Raw genomic sequence first — 13,050 nt, 5'->3', positions numbered from 1 at the left:
TTTAGAAAAACTCCAACTTCATATTAGATTCAGAAATACAACAAACTCACCAAACTGATGAATATGAGGATCAGCTGTATGACATCAGTGTAGGCCACAGAGTAGAGACCTCCCAGCAGTGTGTAGATGATGGCAACAGAAGCAGAGATCCAGATACACACATTGTAGGACAAGTCCAAGATAACACTCATGGTTCCTCCTGTCAGAAACGTTGTGTTACTGGAGTTCTACCCTTTTCCACATTTTACTACAGCCAATCACCACACGTAGCAGGTAAAAGGGCAACTACTGTATGTGCAAAAGTATTTCAAACATATGCATAAAGTCCTGGCATTTTGGTGACAATAGCTAATGATATAAAACTGCAAATATCACTCACCTAACGCAGTGAGCGTAAGAGGAAACCAGGTCAAGTCGATACAAAGTGAGGACAACGAGAGTCCAGCTGTTATCACTTTTCCATACTTGAAATAAAAGGGGTCCATCATTGTCACGCAGTTCAGTTCTCTCAGGGGTTTAGCAAACACCAGACCACCTTGTGTAAAAAAGGGTAGTAGGAAAGAATTTCAACAAAATTGAATAAAAACATAACAGTTAAAGGGGTACAGGAATGGAAGAGGGGTGTGTTCCACATCCAGAAGATTCTAAGATTTCCATAAAGCTGAGTAAGTAATGAACAGATCAGAGACAAGACTGGGAAACAGGGATGAAAACATGAAATGATGGGTAATGTAAGAGACAAGGGCTCGAGTGAGATCGTGGAAGATGATCAGCTTTGAAGACACCAAAAGGAAGCTGGCTGAAATAAAAGAAAAGAAAATGAAAAGAGAGGCAGAGAGAGGAGACACAAAGACTAAACTGCAACGAAATCAGTCATATCACATTTTTACTACAATGATTGTTTTAAACTTACATAAAACAAAAGATATGCTGAATGCAAGAGTCATGATGCCTGCTTCAATTAGACCTATAGAGGGCGTGTACACCATCTCTGCTGTGGCAATTATTGTTCCTCCACCAAGCCACGTAGCTAGAGGGAAGATGAAGAGGTTTAAAAAAACAAAACAAAACAAAAACAGTTCGACAGTTGTATAAGTAATTAAATAGAATACATTTATTTTATCTCAATCAAATATTTATCCTCACATATTGACAAACATGCACATTAATTAATTTCTTATTACTGTAGTGCCTTAATTTCCTTTTGGGATCAATAAAGTATCTATCCATCTATTTCTAATTGATTAGTTGAAAAAAACAAACAAACTGAGACATACTGTATGTTGGGTTTCTTCCATTTGATTTCAGGTGTTCTCACCTGTCATGGTGAAGATCCCCACCATCCAGTTGATGCTTCGGTTTCCCAGCAGAGCCATCTCCATTTTATTGGCTTTACTTTTCTTCTGCTCCCTTCTTGACTTGAAAGCAGCCCAGATCCCGGTCCCGAGGACCAGCAGGTAGAAAAGCACCATCATTACCACTCCAGGGACGTTCACGGCCATGATGCTCTGATCCACTGATGTCTAAACTGACAGAGTAACAACTCTGAGTGACATAAACTGGAAGAACCTGTGCTTTAAGTTGTGCTTCTGAACTTAATTCCCCCCGAGGCATTTTTGTTAATTAAATACATATAATAGTACAAAGCAGCTTAGGCAATTATCACCTTTTATCTACTGTGGGACTGTTTAATGTCATACTTTCCAACTTGATTCTCAATCCCATGCATGCATTGTGTTCTTTATGCACTGTCACCATCAACCATTCTCAGTCATAAAGAAGAACACTGTGGTTCTTTTCACAATGGCACAGATTCACTTTGATTCTAGACAGTTGCCAAAGCACATCTCTAAGTATCCAGAGACATTACTGCTCAAAGAAAAGTGAATCTGCAAAGTTGGTTTGTTTTCCAGCATCAAGTTCCTGGGGGTGCACGTCACAGACGACCTCGGCTGGTCACTACACACCATCGGGACCATCGAGAGCCTGCTGACCAGCTGCATCTCCGTCTGGTACGGAAGCTGCAAGGCCTCAGACTGGAAGTCTCTACAGAGAGTGGTGAGGACAGCAGAGAAGATCATTGGGACTCCACTTCCCCCCATCCAGGACGTAGCACACAGAGCTCACCAAGTTCACTCTGACCCCACCCACCCCCACAATGTTGTTCTGTTCACCCTGCTGGTGTCAGGCAGGAGGTTCCACAGCATTCTTTGCAGAACAACAGGATTCAGAAACAGTTTCTTTCTCCTGGCCATCAGGCTGTTATAACTACAATAACTACCCACAGTCTGTCCTTAAACGAAAAACAGGTGCAATACTATTGTGTAAGATTACTAAGCAATTAAGTGCAATATCACTGTGCAATGTTTCCTGTTCAATTTCTGTGACTCAGCTCCAGCACTATTACTTATTTATTCCTGTTTACATTTACCACTTCATACTGTTTATATTTATCCCATCCTGTTATATTTGTCACTTCCATACTGTCTATATTTATATTTACACTATAGTTTATCTCTATTATATCTAAACTAATTTACCATTAGTTTATATTACTGTACCATATTACACACTGTTTATATTTATATTTGTTCCATCCTGTAACATTTGTCACTCCATACTGTTTATATTTATATTTACACTATAGTTTGTCTCAACACACCTCTGAACTATTTACATGTATATTTACCATTAGTTTTAGCAAGTTTTACAAGTAATTACTTATGGCCTACAAGCTGTGTACTTTGTACTTTGTACTTTGTACTTTATACTTCAGTTGCCAAGCAGCGACATTTCGTTGCCAGACTCACTGTTGTCTTGTGTTTCTGTGCAATGACAATAAAAAAAAGTCTAGAGGGTGAATAAACAAACATTTACAAAAAATTAATTAATTCAATTACATTGTGTGAAATACACGCAAGGTGGAGGGGGGGGGGCTTCTCATCCGACGCAGGAGGTGCAGGCGCTGCTGGGCTTTCTTCACCAGGGAGGTGGTGTGTAGTGACCATATACAAAATGTATGGCCTCCTATAATAAACAATGTTTCTTTACATATAGTTTTTTAAAGGTGATTTTATTGTTTAAAGAACCATTAGCTATTTGTGTCTATCTGCAAATATGTGCAAATATATGTAAAAATGGCTGGCTAGCTCATAGAGAGTGACGCAGGTTGGGGAACCTGTGAGTGTGGGTTTAAATCCCAAACCTTGCAAAACTAACTTTATATGGCAATGGTGGCTTAGTGGTTAAGGAAACAGCCTTGGGTCCCTGAGCAGCTTAAAAGCTTCCCACTGTTCACTTTGGTGATGTGTGTGCATTGATGTGTGTCACAATGACATATACTGTAACTAGCTGTCTTCTTTAAATATTTATTCTAGATTAGTCATTTGTTTTAGCTATGACTAGGCTAAGATGACAGGCCTAGGTGTTTTTATATCTTTATTCAATTTAAGCAAAATTAGAATTTTGGGAAAGGTTTCCCCCAAGGTTTCTTTTCAACCTTTCTACACGCCAAATTTAATTCTTCAGGTTGTTGGGTGCTGGTATCAACAATGCAATACAAAATTTAAAAAACAGTATCTGATTAGTACGGAGCCCCTAAAGGGACGTGGGGGGAAATAAGAAGAGAGAAAGTATCTCGTGCTCACGAGATACTTTCTCCCTTTAGGGGCTCCGTATTACCCTGTATGTATGTGTGGCAAAATGTTTTAGATACACTTTCTAGTGCGCACGATAAAGTATCTCATGAGCACGAGAAAGTATCTCGTGCTCGTTACCCACATGTCCCTCTCCGTAGAAATGAATCTATAGCAGAAAAAAACTTCCTCCTGTGCTTTTACTTTGGACGCTCTGAGCGGAAGTAAGCGTGTGTATATAAACATTAAGAGTTTAGTCCGCGGCGCTGGACACTAGCCGTCTCCAGGGTCCATGGTCCGGCGTTATGTTGGCGAAAAAACGGCCACTTAAGCTATGGAGGAAACGTGAAGTCTGAACAAGACGCAGGAGAAAAGGGGAAAAGGACAGAAAATGAAGTTTGCCCGTGGTGAGAAAAAAAGTTGTTACTCTGTTTGTCAGCGAACCCTGATAGTTCGTGTGAATTCGCTCAAAGGGAAAATTTCCTGGATTATGCTACTCTCTCTCTGTCTCTATCTATCTATCTCTCTATCTCTGTATGCATTTTGTACGTGTTCGTCCACGCAGCCTTTGTCCGCGCGGCTCCGTTCCCATGGTGAAGCCTCGCCACCTCGCGAGATTATGTACTTGTCTCTCGAGAGTTGACCGTAATGTAACGGACACTGTTATGTGACTTGGAGTGCTACCGTTTTGTTACTGTGCGTACACGTGACGTCCAGCACTCTTGGCGAAATTGTGATGTTTGTATAAAATGCTAAAGGAGCAGATGAGTGTAGCATAAGTTTTATGAACCCTGTGATTGACCATAAGAACAACAAATTGATCGAAAATGATACTCAAAATACAACATTTCTGAAATAAAACTAAAAAAATCCACTGACATCAAACAACCACAAAACGGAAGAAATCCGCCACAGAGAAAGAAACAAAGACTACAGTCACACAAACACACAAAACTACAAAACATTACTAAGAAGCATCAAACTAACAATTAGAGTTAGATTGAAAATGGAAAGAAAATGAAAGTCAATTACCACAAAAGGACTGTCCCAGCTAGCAGAGCAGGAATTATAAAAATAAAACTAAAAAAATCCACTGACATCAAACAACCACAAAACGGAAGAAATCCGCCACAGAGAAAGAAACAAAGACTACAGTCACACAAACACACAAAACTACAAAACATTACTAAGAAGCATCAAACTAACAATTAGAGTTAGATTGAAAATGGAAAGAAAATGAAAGTCAATTACCACAAAAGGACTGTCCCAGCTAGCAGAGCAGGAATTATAAGAAAGAGATAAAATTAAAAAAAAAAAAATGACACAAAGTACCAAACTGACAGTTTTATTTGGCATCTTTTTGCCCATGGAAAATAACTTCTGTCTCTGACGACTTCCAGATAATGGCATCCCAATGTGATGCATCACAATGGGAGAAGCGGAGCACAGCCACTATGTGGCCCAGCTGAAGGCAGAGTTCGACAGCTGCGACTCTTCAGCGAGCGGCTTCCTGGACAGAGACCAGCTGGTGGCGCTCTGCCGCAAACTGCAGCTGGAGGCTGAGCTGCCGCGGCTCATCCACTTGCTGTTGGGAGAGTGCGCTAGCAGCAGGGTGAGTAATTTGATACAAAAAAAATGACGATGTCGTCCAGGTGATGCCTAATGCTGACATGTCTTTGTTTCTGTCCGCCTCAGGTGAACTTCCAGGATTTTAAGGACGGCTTTGTCTCCTTGTTGTCTCGATCTCTGGATGTCAGTCCATCGGAGGACAACAGCTGTCCCCTAGAGCCAGGTAGCACAGACCGTCCACGGCTTACGTTTCAAATATAGCCCATAATTGTGACTCTGTTCCCATTTGTCTTTATTTTGTCTTCTAAATGTGTCTTCTATTGTTTGTTCTTCCTCATTCTCCTGTCACCATGTCTTGTATTTTCATTTTGTCCTCACAGACGCCATCATATTGTCCTCAGACTGTCCTCTTTTTGTTTTTCAGTCTGTTTATATTTGCTCTCAGGGGTTCTTCTGTCCTCAGTCCGTCCTCACTTTGTCCTCTCGCTCCACAGTCGTCCCAGATGAAGTTAAGCCAAAGTTTGTGAAGGGAACAAAGCGTTACGGACGCCGTTCTCGACCTGATATTAAATCTGTCGGCACTCTCAGCCAGGACTCTGAGGACTCAGCACCATCCACAACTGAGACCACTGACTATTTGCAGGCTGGGGTCCGCAGAGCCAAACTGAGACGATCCACGTCTTTAGAGAGCGTCGAGGTGAGAGCGGCTCACCTTTGAGGTGTTTTTGTTTTTTGAGGAGTTTACACTGCCGTTAATATGTGAGGTTTTTTCATAGACTGTTAAAAACAAAAAGGCTGGACAGAGCAGTTGTTGATGTTAATAGAACTAATAATTCTTTCTTAAACCAGCGTTGCTCTTCCCTGGGCTCTGTGTTGTATCCACAGCCTCAAACAGAACGTGTTCTGTTTCTTTTTTCAATACCGTCTAAGGATTTGTCTCAAACATCCAGATGTTCTCTGACTCTGTAGCTGTGGATACCTGGAAAGGGAGGATGGTGTCAGTTTGAAGATGGGAGGGGTTGGTGTGGTGATGGGAGTGGTCAGTGGTGGAGGTTTTTGTGGTTTTGGGCGTTGAGGTTTTTCAGGAAGTAGGATTGGGAGGAATGTGGCTTCTGGCAGACAGTGCTGGAATTTCATTCTGTGTTTGTCTGAGTGGCCAATCTGCTCGACATGAGTGTATAGAAGTGTGTGTGTGTGTTGTATAACTTTCACTTTATATAACAGTTTCAATGTTGTAAATTTGGTACCGTCTCTTTCTCCAACTGTTCAACCAGTTTGTTTAAATGTTAGTGTTTTTTTTAAGTTAAAAAGTTACTATATAATGTTGTTGTTTTTTTTTTCTTTTCTGAATTTCAACCTTGTGTTTGTCTTCTCTCTCAACATTTTTTCTATTGTTAACTAATGACTGCAAATTAATACAGAGGATCAAACAATGATCCTGACAAACGATTCCCTGGCACCACTTTAAAACCAGAGGAATTCAATGATGACCAGCCTAATTAGATCATTTTGGTAGAAAACTTTGAAAAGATGAAAAAGTAATGGTTCCTCACAGAGAGGTTTAAACACAATAATCTGTTTGGCGTGACACATTCCTGGTAGGAATAAGAACTTCTGAGGAATTTTGTTTGATCTCTCACTCCCTCTCTCTCTCTTTCTCGCTCTCTCTCTCACACACACAAACACTCCTTCATTACTACACACTCTTTACGTCGTCCAAGTTTCCATTACTGACCTCTGTGTTTTTTCTGCCAGAGCCTAAAGTCTGATGAAGAGACAGGAAGTCAGAAAATCACAGAGCCCAACTTTATTCATAAAGGTAAAGTACGCTCTTTTTCTCCCACACATTCTGACTCTGACAGCCAGAAGAACCAGGGGGAACATGAATGTTTTGCTTTGCACAATCTTTATGCAAAGCAAAGATTACATGCTGAGGAGAGATTACATGATGTTTTCAACCTTAATGCTGAGCAAGCGCAGATATTTTTTACCAGTTTAGCAGCAACTCTTGACTAATGACTACAATATTGACAACATTGATTTAATCTTTGCAAAGCAACACAGTTTCTGTCACAGCTGTGCACTGATCAGTTTATTGTAAATTGACCAGATTTCCCTCGGTTGTTTTTGTTACCTATTTTTTAAAATTTTTTTGTTTAGCTTTTCAACAGCAAGAGGGGGAGGAGCATGACAGTGTGGGTGGAGCCAATGTCATGACAGACTTGAGTGATCATCCCTGTCTGCATGAACAGCTGAACAATCAGGTAAAACCTGCCCACTGTTAGAATGTTTACCCCCTCATTTTTGGTAAATGCCTCGGTATTCCTTTGACCTTTGACCTTAATCTCTTCAGGACCTCAACCCTGTTCTCAGGAACATGGACCCAGACCTGGATTCCAGACTCACTGTTGGGGACTTGAGAAACCTTCTGCGTGGCTCTGTCCCCCTTTCCTGTTCTACCCCTGCAAAAGCTGCTGACCTAAAGAGGGCGCCACTCAGGGTTAGAGTCACATAAACACACAAACAGCCACACGCACACATCTGCACCTATATTTCCCAGATTTAAAGTCACAGGGTTGCTTAACAAACTTTTGGTAAATTTGCATGTTGAATGAGTTGACACTGATGGGAGATTTAAAAGTTCTTGAAACTGAAGCTCAGTGTTCCTGCCTTTCGGTGGGTTATTGAACACACCATCTCTGCATCTGCAGCCGAGCCAATAAGAATGCTCCACCACAGGTGTGTGAGCTGCAGGTGAGTTAGCAGCAGGTGATCACTCAGTTAGCTGCTCTGTCAGGCCACAGTCGTCATGTACTGCACCTCAGGTCTGATGTCAGGTTGTGGTCTGTTGATGTGGGTGAGGACAGAAAAGAGAGGAAGAGAATCCTCCACGTACTGTCCCACTCAGGTGAGGCTTTCAGATCTGTGATATCTGAAGAATCTGTGCGATGTTTTTAGGAATTTGCCAAAGGCAACTACTGCTAGTTTACTGTTTATGTTCTCACAGTTTGAAAAGAAAGAAAATCAGTGATTTTAACTTAAAGGGGCCATGTCTGCAGCTGCCGCCACCTGATACACAGGTGAATCTGAACAAATGACTTCAAACACTGCAGCCACAAAATAACAGATTTAAACTAGCTGATGTGGGAAGCAGTGGATGAACAATGTCTTAATGGAAAAATAACAGAATTTCTCTGAGGACTTGCGTGTTGGAGAGTTAGTTGTTAATGGACTGGAGGTTGTTCCAGGGTATACACTGTGAGTTTTTACTGTAGATGTAGTCTCACCCTTTGCTGTTGCGGTCGTGTTCAGGATGAGCTGCTGTCAGAGGAGCACTCACTTCGCTCCACCTCGCCGTCTCTGTTGACGGCCACTGTGGGTCAGAGAGTCCTCAGTCGACTGGACGACGGCTCAGGCTGCACGAGCCCCGAGAACGTCATCGCCCTGTGGACGGAGGAGGGAATCAGAAACAGCAGGGACATCCTTCAGGTGAGACAGGAAATTACAGAAAATAGTCAGGAAAATATGGTTTAAAAATTTCATTCTACATATGGTTTCAAAGTAAATTATAATTGTTTTTATTGCTATGGATTTGAAATGACAGATTAAAAAAAAATTGATTACCAATTTCACAGAATAAATGTTATTTTACTTGCTCCATGCTCTTGAGGTAAGCATTTTTTCTGTTTAAAATACATGTATTTTTTCAAAAAATGTGTGTTCAATTATTTGTTCATATTATAAGTATGAAGGTGTATCATCAAAATACAACCAGCTTGTTTCTCCTGCTGTTAGACTGATAGCACGGTGCATTTCTAAAAAAATAAAACTGCTGTACATCTCCAGCTTCTTTCTGCTTGTTCACTTTAAGTACGTGTCAATTTTGTCTGTTTCCTCAGACTCTGGACTTCCCCCTGGAAGAGCGGCTCAGCCTCACTGACCTTACACTGGCTTTAGACAACGAGCTGCTGGTCAGTGGGAACGGCATCCACCAGGCGGCGCTCATTTCTTACAAGAACGAGATTCAGCATCTACAGTAGGTTTACATTTATGTACAACAGCGCCCTCTGGTGCAGGTTCAGGCTCCCAGGAGTGAGTCGTACCTAATCAGTGACATTCACTCTCCTGTGAGCGTCCGACAACTATTGAAGGTGTGTAGCCAGTGTGTATTTTTGTTGTAAAAATGTGTGTGTTTGTGTCTAACGTGCAGGTTGTTAGCAGAGCAGGCGTGCAGACAGAGGGACAAAGTGCGTGCAGACCTGGACGCAGCAGACCATAGGAACCTGAAGTTGGTCAGAGAAGTGGACGATCGTCATGCTAACATGGAGACACTCAACCAGAGCAGGCTCAGGTTAGAGAGTGAGAGGGGGCCTGGCCAACCTTATTGGGACCCTCTAAAAAAACTGGTTTTCTTTAAATCTAGGTTTCACTTTATACACATATCTTGGATTGCCAAAAAGGTTACTTGGCTTAAGCCCAGAGGTTTTTTTTTTTTATAAATTGACTTTTGCTACTGTACCTTTTGAGTCTGGGGTGGTGACGTTTGACTTCGTGACTCGCAGGGATCTGGAGCAGGACTTTCGTGATCGTCTGTCGGCTCTGCGCTGTGAGTCTGAGCAGGAGATCGAGGTGCTGCAGCAGCAGGCGGAGGAAGAGTGTCGAGCGCTGCAAGAAGAGCTCCATCTTCTTCAGACACAGGAGGAAGAGCTGAGGGTGGAGCTGAACACAACTACACAGGTGAAGGGTCAGGACAGGATCTCAGAACTAAAACATCAACAACCTGATTCCACAGTACAACCCTGACAATAAGAAGTGATCAGATACTGAAAATGTATTTGTGGAGTGTGTGTGTTTTTAATTGTTTTTTTGCTTTCAGGAGAACAGTCGCCTGGAGGATGAGTTGTTTGTTGTTAAATTGAAACTCAAAGAAGCTGAAAAAATGGTCAATAAACTACAGTGCGACCTGGACCGGGTCCTACAGGACAAGGTATCTCAACAATAGCACAACACATTCATGTTAAAAAAAACCAGTTAATTTAATTTAGAACTTGTCACACAAATGGTTTGCTGTTGATTTTCCAGCACATTTGCATAGCTCCATCTTATTAGACTGACGCACACACATGCCAACACATACTTGGGTGTAAGGTTACCTTGATGAATTATTGAGTTCAGTTTCCTGCCACTTCACTCTTGGTCTCTTGGTCTCAGCTGTGTGCGTTTCTATTCGAAGACAAACTTTCATCAATAGAGAGAATGATTGATTAATTGATTGACACTTTGACGGCCACTGTTTTTGATTGACAGTTTGAGGGCCTGGACAGGGCAGGGGCAGCGCTGAGTCACGAGGAGCGCTTCAGTGAAATCATCAAACAGTACGAGCTGCAGTGCAGGGTAAGAGGCCTTCACTGATTCTCTGACATTTTGGGAAAAGTTTTGTTCCTGAGGTGAACATAAGGTTACGCTTTACTGGAAAATCTAAACCTTTTCACTTCATACTGACATTATTTTATCTTTTCATTGCCTTTCTATTTATTTTTCTCTCTGTGTATATTACTTTAACTCTTCTCTCCTTCCTCCTCCTCTTCCTTGTCCTCACAATCTTGTAAATTTCCACTGTTTTTCTCATGTTGGTAAAAATAATTAATCTTCGCACTACGCCAGGCACCAGTTGTGTTTCAGATCAGTTAGAGTGAACAGGAGAAGTTACCGTTAATGGTCACAGAGCTGCTTTGATTCTTCGTACTGATGTGTGTGTGTGTCTGTGTGTGTGTGTTTAGGAGCTTCTTGACAGAAACGATGAGCTGAGCTCAGAACTGGAGCTACTGAAGAGTCAGAGAAGTGACAGAGAGTCCAGAAGATCAGCAGGAGACACCCGCACCACTGCTGCACTGACCTGGACAGAACAGACCGTCAGTGCTGAGTCTGACTGCGGTAACTTCACGCACCAGAAATCATTAACATGCAACAACAGAGTACAGACACGTAATCTGAGCTCACTGCTCCGAAACTCCTCTATTACTAGAAGCCTTGATGAAACCCACAGACTGGCCTTGGGTTAAAACATGGCTGCCAGCAGAGACACCAGGACAACACAAAGAAACAGTGGCCTCTTGTGTTCACTGCCTTATCCCACTATTTAAAAAACTATTTCCAACATTGTTTGGTGAATGATTCACTTGCTCACAACAGAATCTATAGAAACTGTGATTTTTATTTATTTTTTTTTACATCACAATTGCTGCTGCCAAACAATTCTATGACTCCATACACACAAACCGACCACACGAGGCAGCAGTGTCCTGTGTCCAGACGCGGTAGGCTACTGTAAAGTGGGTGATTTGTCTGTAGACTTTGGTGGAGTCCACTTTTTCAGCCAGTTTAATTGTGGTTTAAGCAGAAAAAGAAATGAATGAAGAGCAGTCAGCTGTGACACCAGGCCAACGCCTCAAACATCCACAGTAAAACACAAATGTTTCATTCATAAAAAAAAAAAAACAACCCGGGTGGATTGACAGAAGAAACTGTGATGCAGCAGAGCAGGTGTGACCTGTTCAGGAGAATCCCAGACACGCCTACCTGGACTTTATCTAGAACACACTCACACACAGGCACAGATTGTTCACTTTGTCTGTCAGTGATCTTGACTGTCAGTGATCTTGACTGTCAGTGATCTTGTCTGTCAGTGATCTTGACTCTCATCATGTCTCACAGTGAGTCTCTATCTATGAAATTCTTTTGACCATTCATCCTCTGAGTGTCGCGCCTAACTTTTGTGTTTTCTATAGATGACGTGGATGTGAAGCAGCCTCCTGCTGCAAAGAAGAAACTTCAACCAGTTGATAAAACAGGTGAGACACTCACCCAGGTGCATTTAGCATAAGGATATATTATTTCCCAACAACAGACCATTGGAGACCAAACTAGTAACTGATGATGAATGAATGATTGAGGAACAATCTGACCAAATTACTAGCCATGTTGTACATACGGGACTGAAGAGTGGAAACACTGGCTCTGCCTCCCTCAGGTCTCTCATCACTGGACAACATCTCTGGTCCTGTGGTCAGTATTCAGACTGAAATGGCTCTGGAGCAGCTGAAACAGAAACATGAGCAAGAACTGCAGGAACTGCGCATCCAGCTGGAGACACAGGTAAACATCATGTTACATATGATGATATGATATGTTATACTGCACCCTGTGGTGTGACCTCTATTCTGAAATCCTTGGTGTCAGATGCTTTCATCGCTGGAAGCCTGGTGTAATTTGAGATTTTGTTGGTGTGAAAAGCTGGTGATGGTGAGAATGTTTTAATTTAAAACCTGATTCATGTCACAGTATCATTTTTGTTTAATTGTGTTCTAAGTGCAGCCAGAGAAGGCATGTTAGAGCTGACCACCAGTTTGAAATGTTCACATGTAAAAAAAAAAAACAAACAAAAAACAACATTATATTTATGGAAAATCCATTCTTTAAATCTAATCCAATTGACTCCAGGAGAACCCAATCAATATTACTGAATCTCAGCACTTAGAACTCACTCCAACTCTGCCGACTTTCACATCAACAGACATAAAAGTTGTGCAGATAAAAGTGCAGACATGATTTTCTTTGTCCTCAGGTGAACTTCTATGAACGTAACTTGGAGCTGATGAGACAGAACATGGAGGTGGAGCGTAAAGACATCTCTCAGGCCTTCAAGGTGAGACCGAGCTGATGGATATTCAACTTTAAACTCATATTTTCATTCATCTGAGGGTCCGTGTTGAATTGTTCTTTTTTTCCCCAGCTGGAGATCAGTGAGCTGGAGGAGCACAAGGCTCAGGCAGAGCAGCAGGTTCAG

The 13,050-nt window shown here is 41.8% G+C and overlaps 2 protein-coding genes across 4 annotated transcripts in view; one reads left to right on the top strand and one right to left on the bottom strand.

The window, feature by feature from the left end:
- Positions 1-10: 10 nt before the first annotated feature.
- Positions 11-2,653, bottom strand: LOC103387038 (high-affinity choline transporter 1-like). Its single transcript, XM_025061224.1, has 4 exons — positions 1,319-2,653; positions 914-1,030; positions 380-535; positions 11-199 (listed from the first exon to the last, which is right to left on the bottom strand). Exons 1-4 carry the CDS (start codon positions 1,500-1,502, stop codon positions 30-32), a joined length of 627 nt encoding a protein of 208 aa, XP_024916992.1. The 5' UTR covers positions 1,503-2,653; the 3' UTR covers positions 11-29.
- Positions 2,654-3,866: 1,213 nt separating this feature from the next.
- The window catches only part of ninl (ninein-like), a 15,123-nt gene continuing 5,939 nt past the window's right edge, over positions 3,867-13,050 (top strand). Inside the window, exons 1-18 of one of the 3 annotated variants that reach the window (XM_025060611.1) lie at positions 3,867-4,042; positions 5,036-5,247; positions 5,331-5,427; positions 5,699-5,901; positions 6,960-7,023; positions 7,365-7,468; positions 7,558-7,704; positions 8,517-8,693; positions 9,104-9,240; positions 9,415-9,555; positions 9,767-9,941; positions 10,081-10,191; positions 10,512-10,598; positions 10,985-11,138; positions 11,993-12,055; positions 12,235-12,359; positions 12,829-12,909; positions 12,997-13,050. The exon at positions 12,997-13,050 is cut by the window's right edge and continues 86 nt beyond it. In XM_025060611.1, the coding sequence (XP_024916379.1) occupies positions 5,065-5,247; positions 5,331-5,427; positions 5,699-5,901; positions 6,960-7,023; positions 7,365-7,468; positions 7,558-7,704; positions 8,517-8,693; positions 9,104-9,240; positions 9,415-9,555; positions 9,767-9,941; positions 10,081-10,191; positions 10,512-10,598; positions 10,985-11,138; positions 11,993-12,055; positions 12,235-12,359; positions 12,829-12,909; positions 12,997-13,050 (2,103 nt within the window). In that variant the 5' untranslated portion in view covers positions 3,867-4,042; positions 5,036-5,064. Of the gene's footprint in view, positions 4,043-5,035; positions 5,248-5,330; positions 5,428-5,698; positions 5,902-6,959; positions 7,024-7,364; positions 7,469-7,557; positions 7,705-7,824; positions 8,113-8,516; positions 8,694-9,103; positions 9,241-9,414; positions 9,556-9,766; positions 9,942-10,080; positions 10,192-10,511; positions 10,599-10,984; positions 11,139-11,992; positions 12,056-12,234; positions 12,360-12,828; positions 12,910-12,996 lie in introns of those variants that run through there. The other 2 variants (XM_017037288.2, XM_025060612.1) reach the window with 2 other exon arrangements.

Source organism: Cynoglossus semilaevis, chromosome 12 (genome assembly GCF_000523025.1).
Source record: "Cynoglossus semilaevis isolate Cse_v1.0 chromosome 12, Cse_v1.0, whole genome shotgun sequence".
NCBI lineage: Eukaryota > Metazoa > Chordata > Actinopteri > Pleuronectiformes > Cynoglossidae > Cynoglossus > Cynoglossus semilaevis.
This window is presented reverse-complemented; position numbering and strand designations above follow the sequence as displayed.

Bases quoted from the DNA above. Each gene is read 5' to 3' on its own strand.
- LOC103387038 (XM_025061224.1), bottom strand. From the start codon at position 1,502: ATGGCCGTGAACGTCCCTGGAGTGGTAATGATGGTGCTTTTCTACCTG. The intron at 1,031-1,318 runs GTGAGAACACCT...TCTTCCCTCTAG, and splicing joins GGGGATCTTCACCATGACAG to CTACGTGGCTTGGTGGAGGA. The intron at 200-379 runs GTGAGTGATATT...CGTTTCTGACAG, and splicing joins TCTTACGCTCACTGCGTTAG to GAGGAACCATGAGTGTTATC.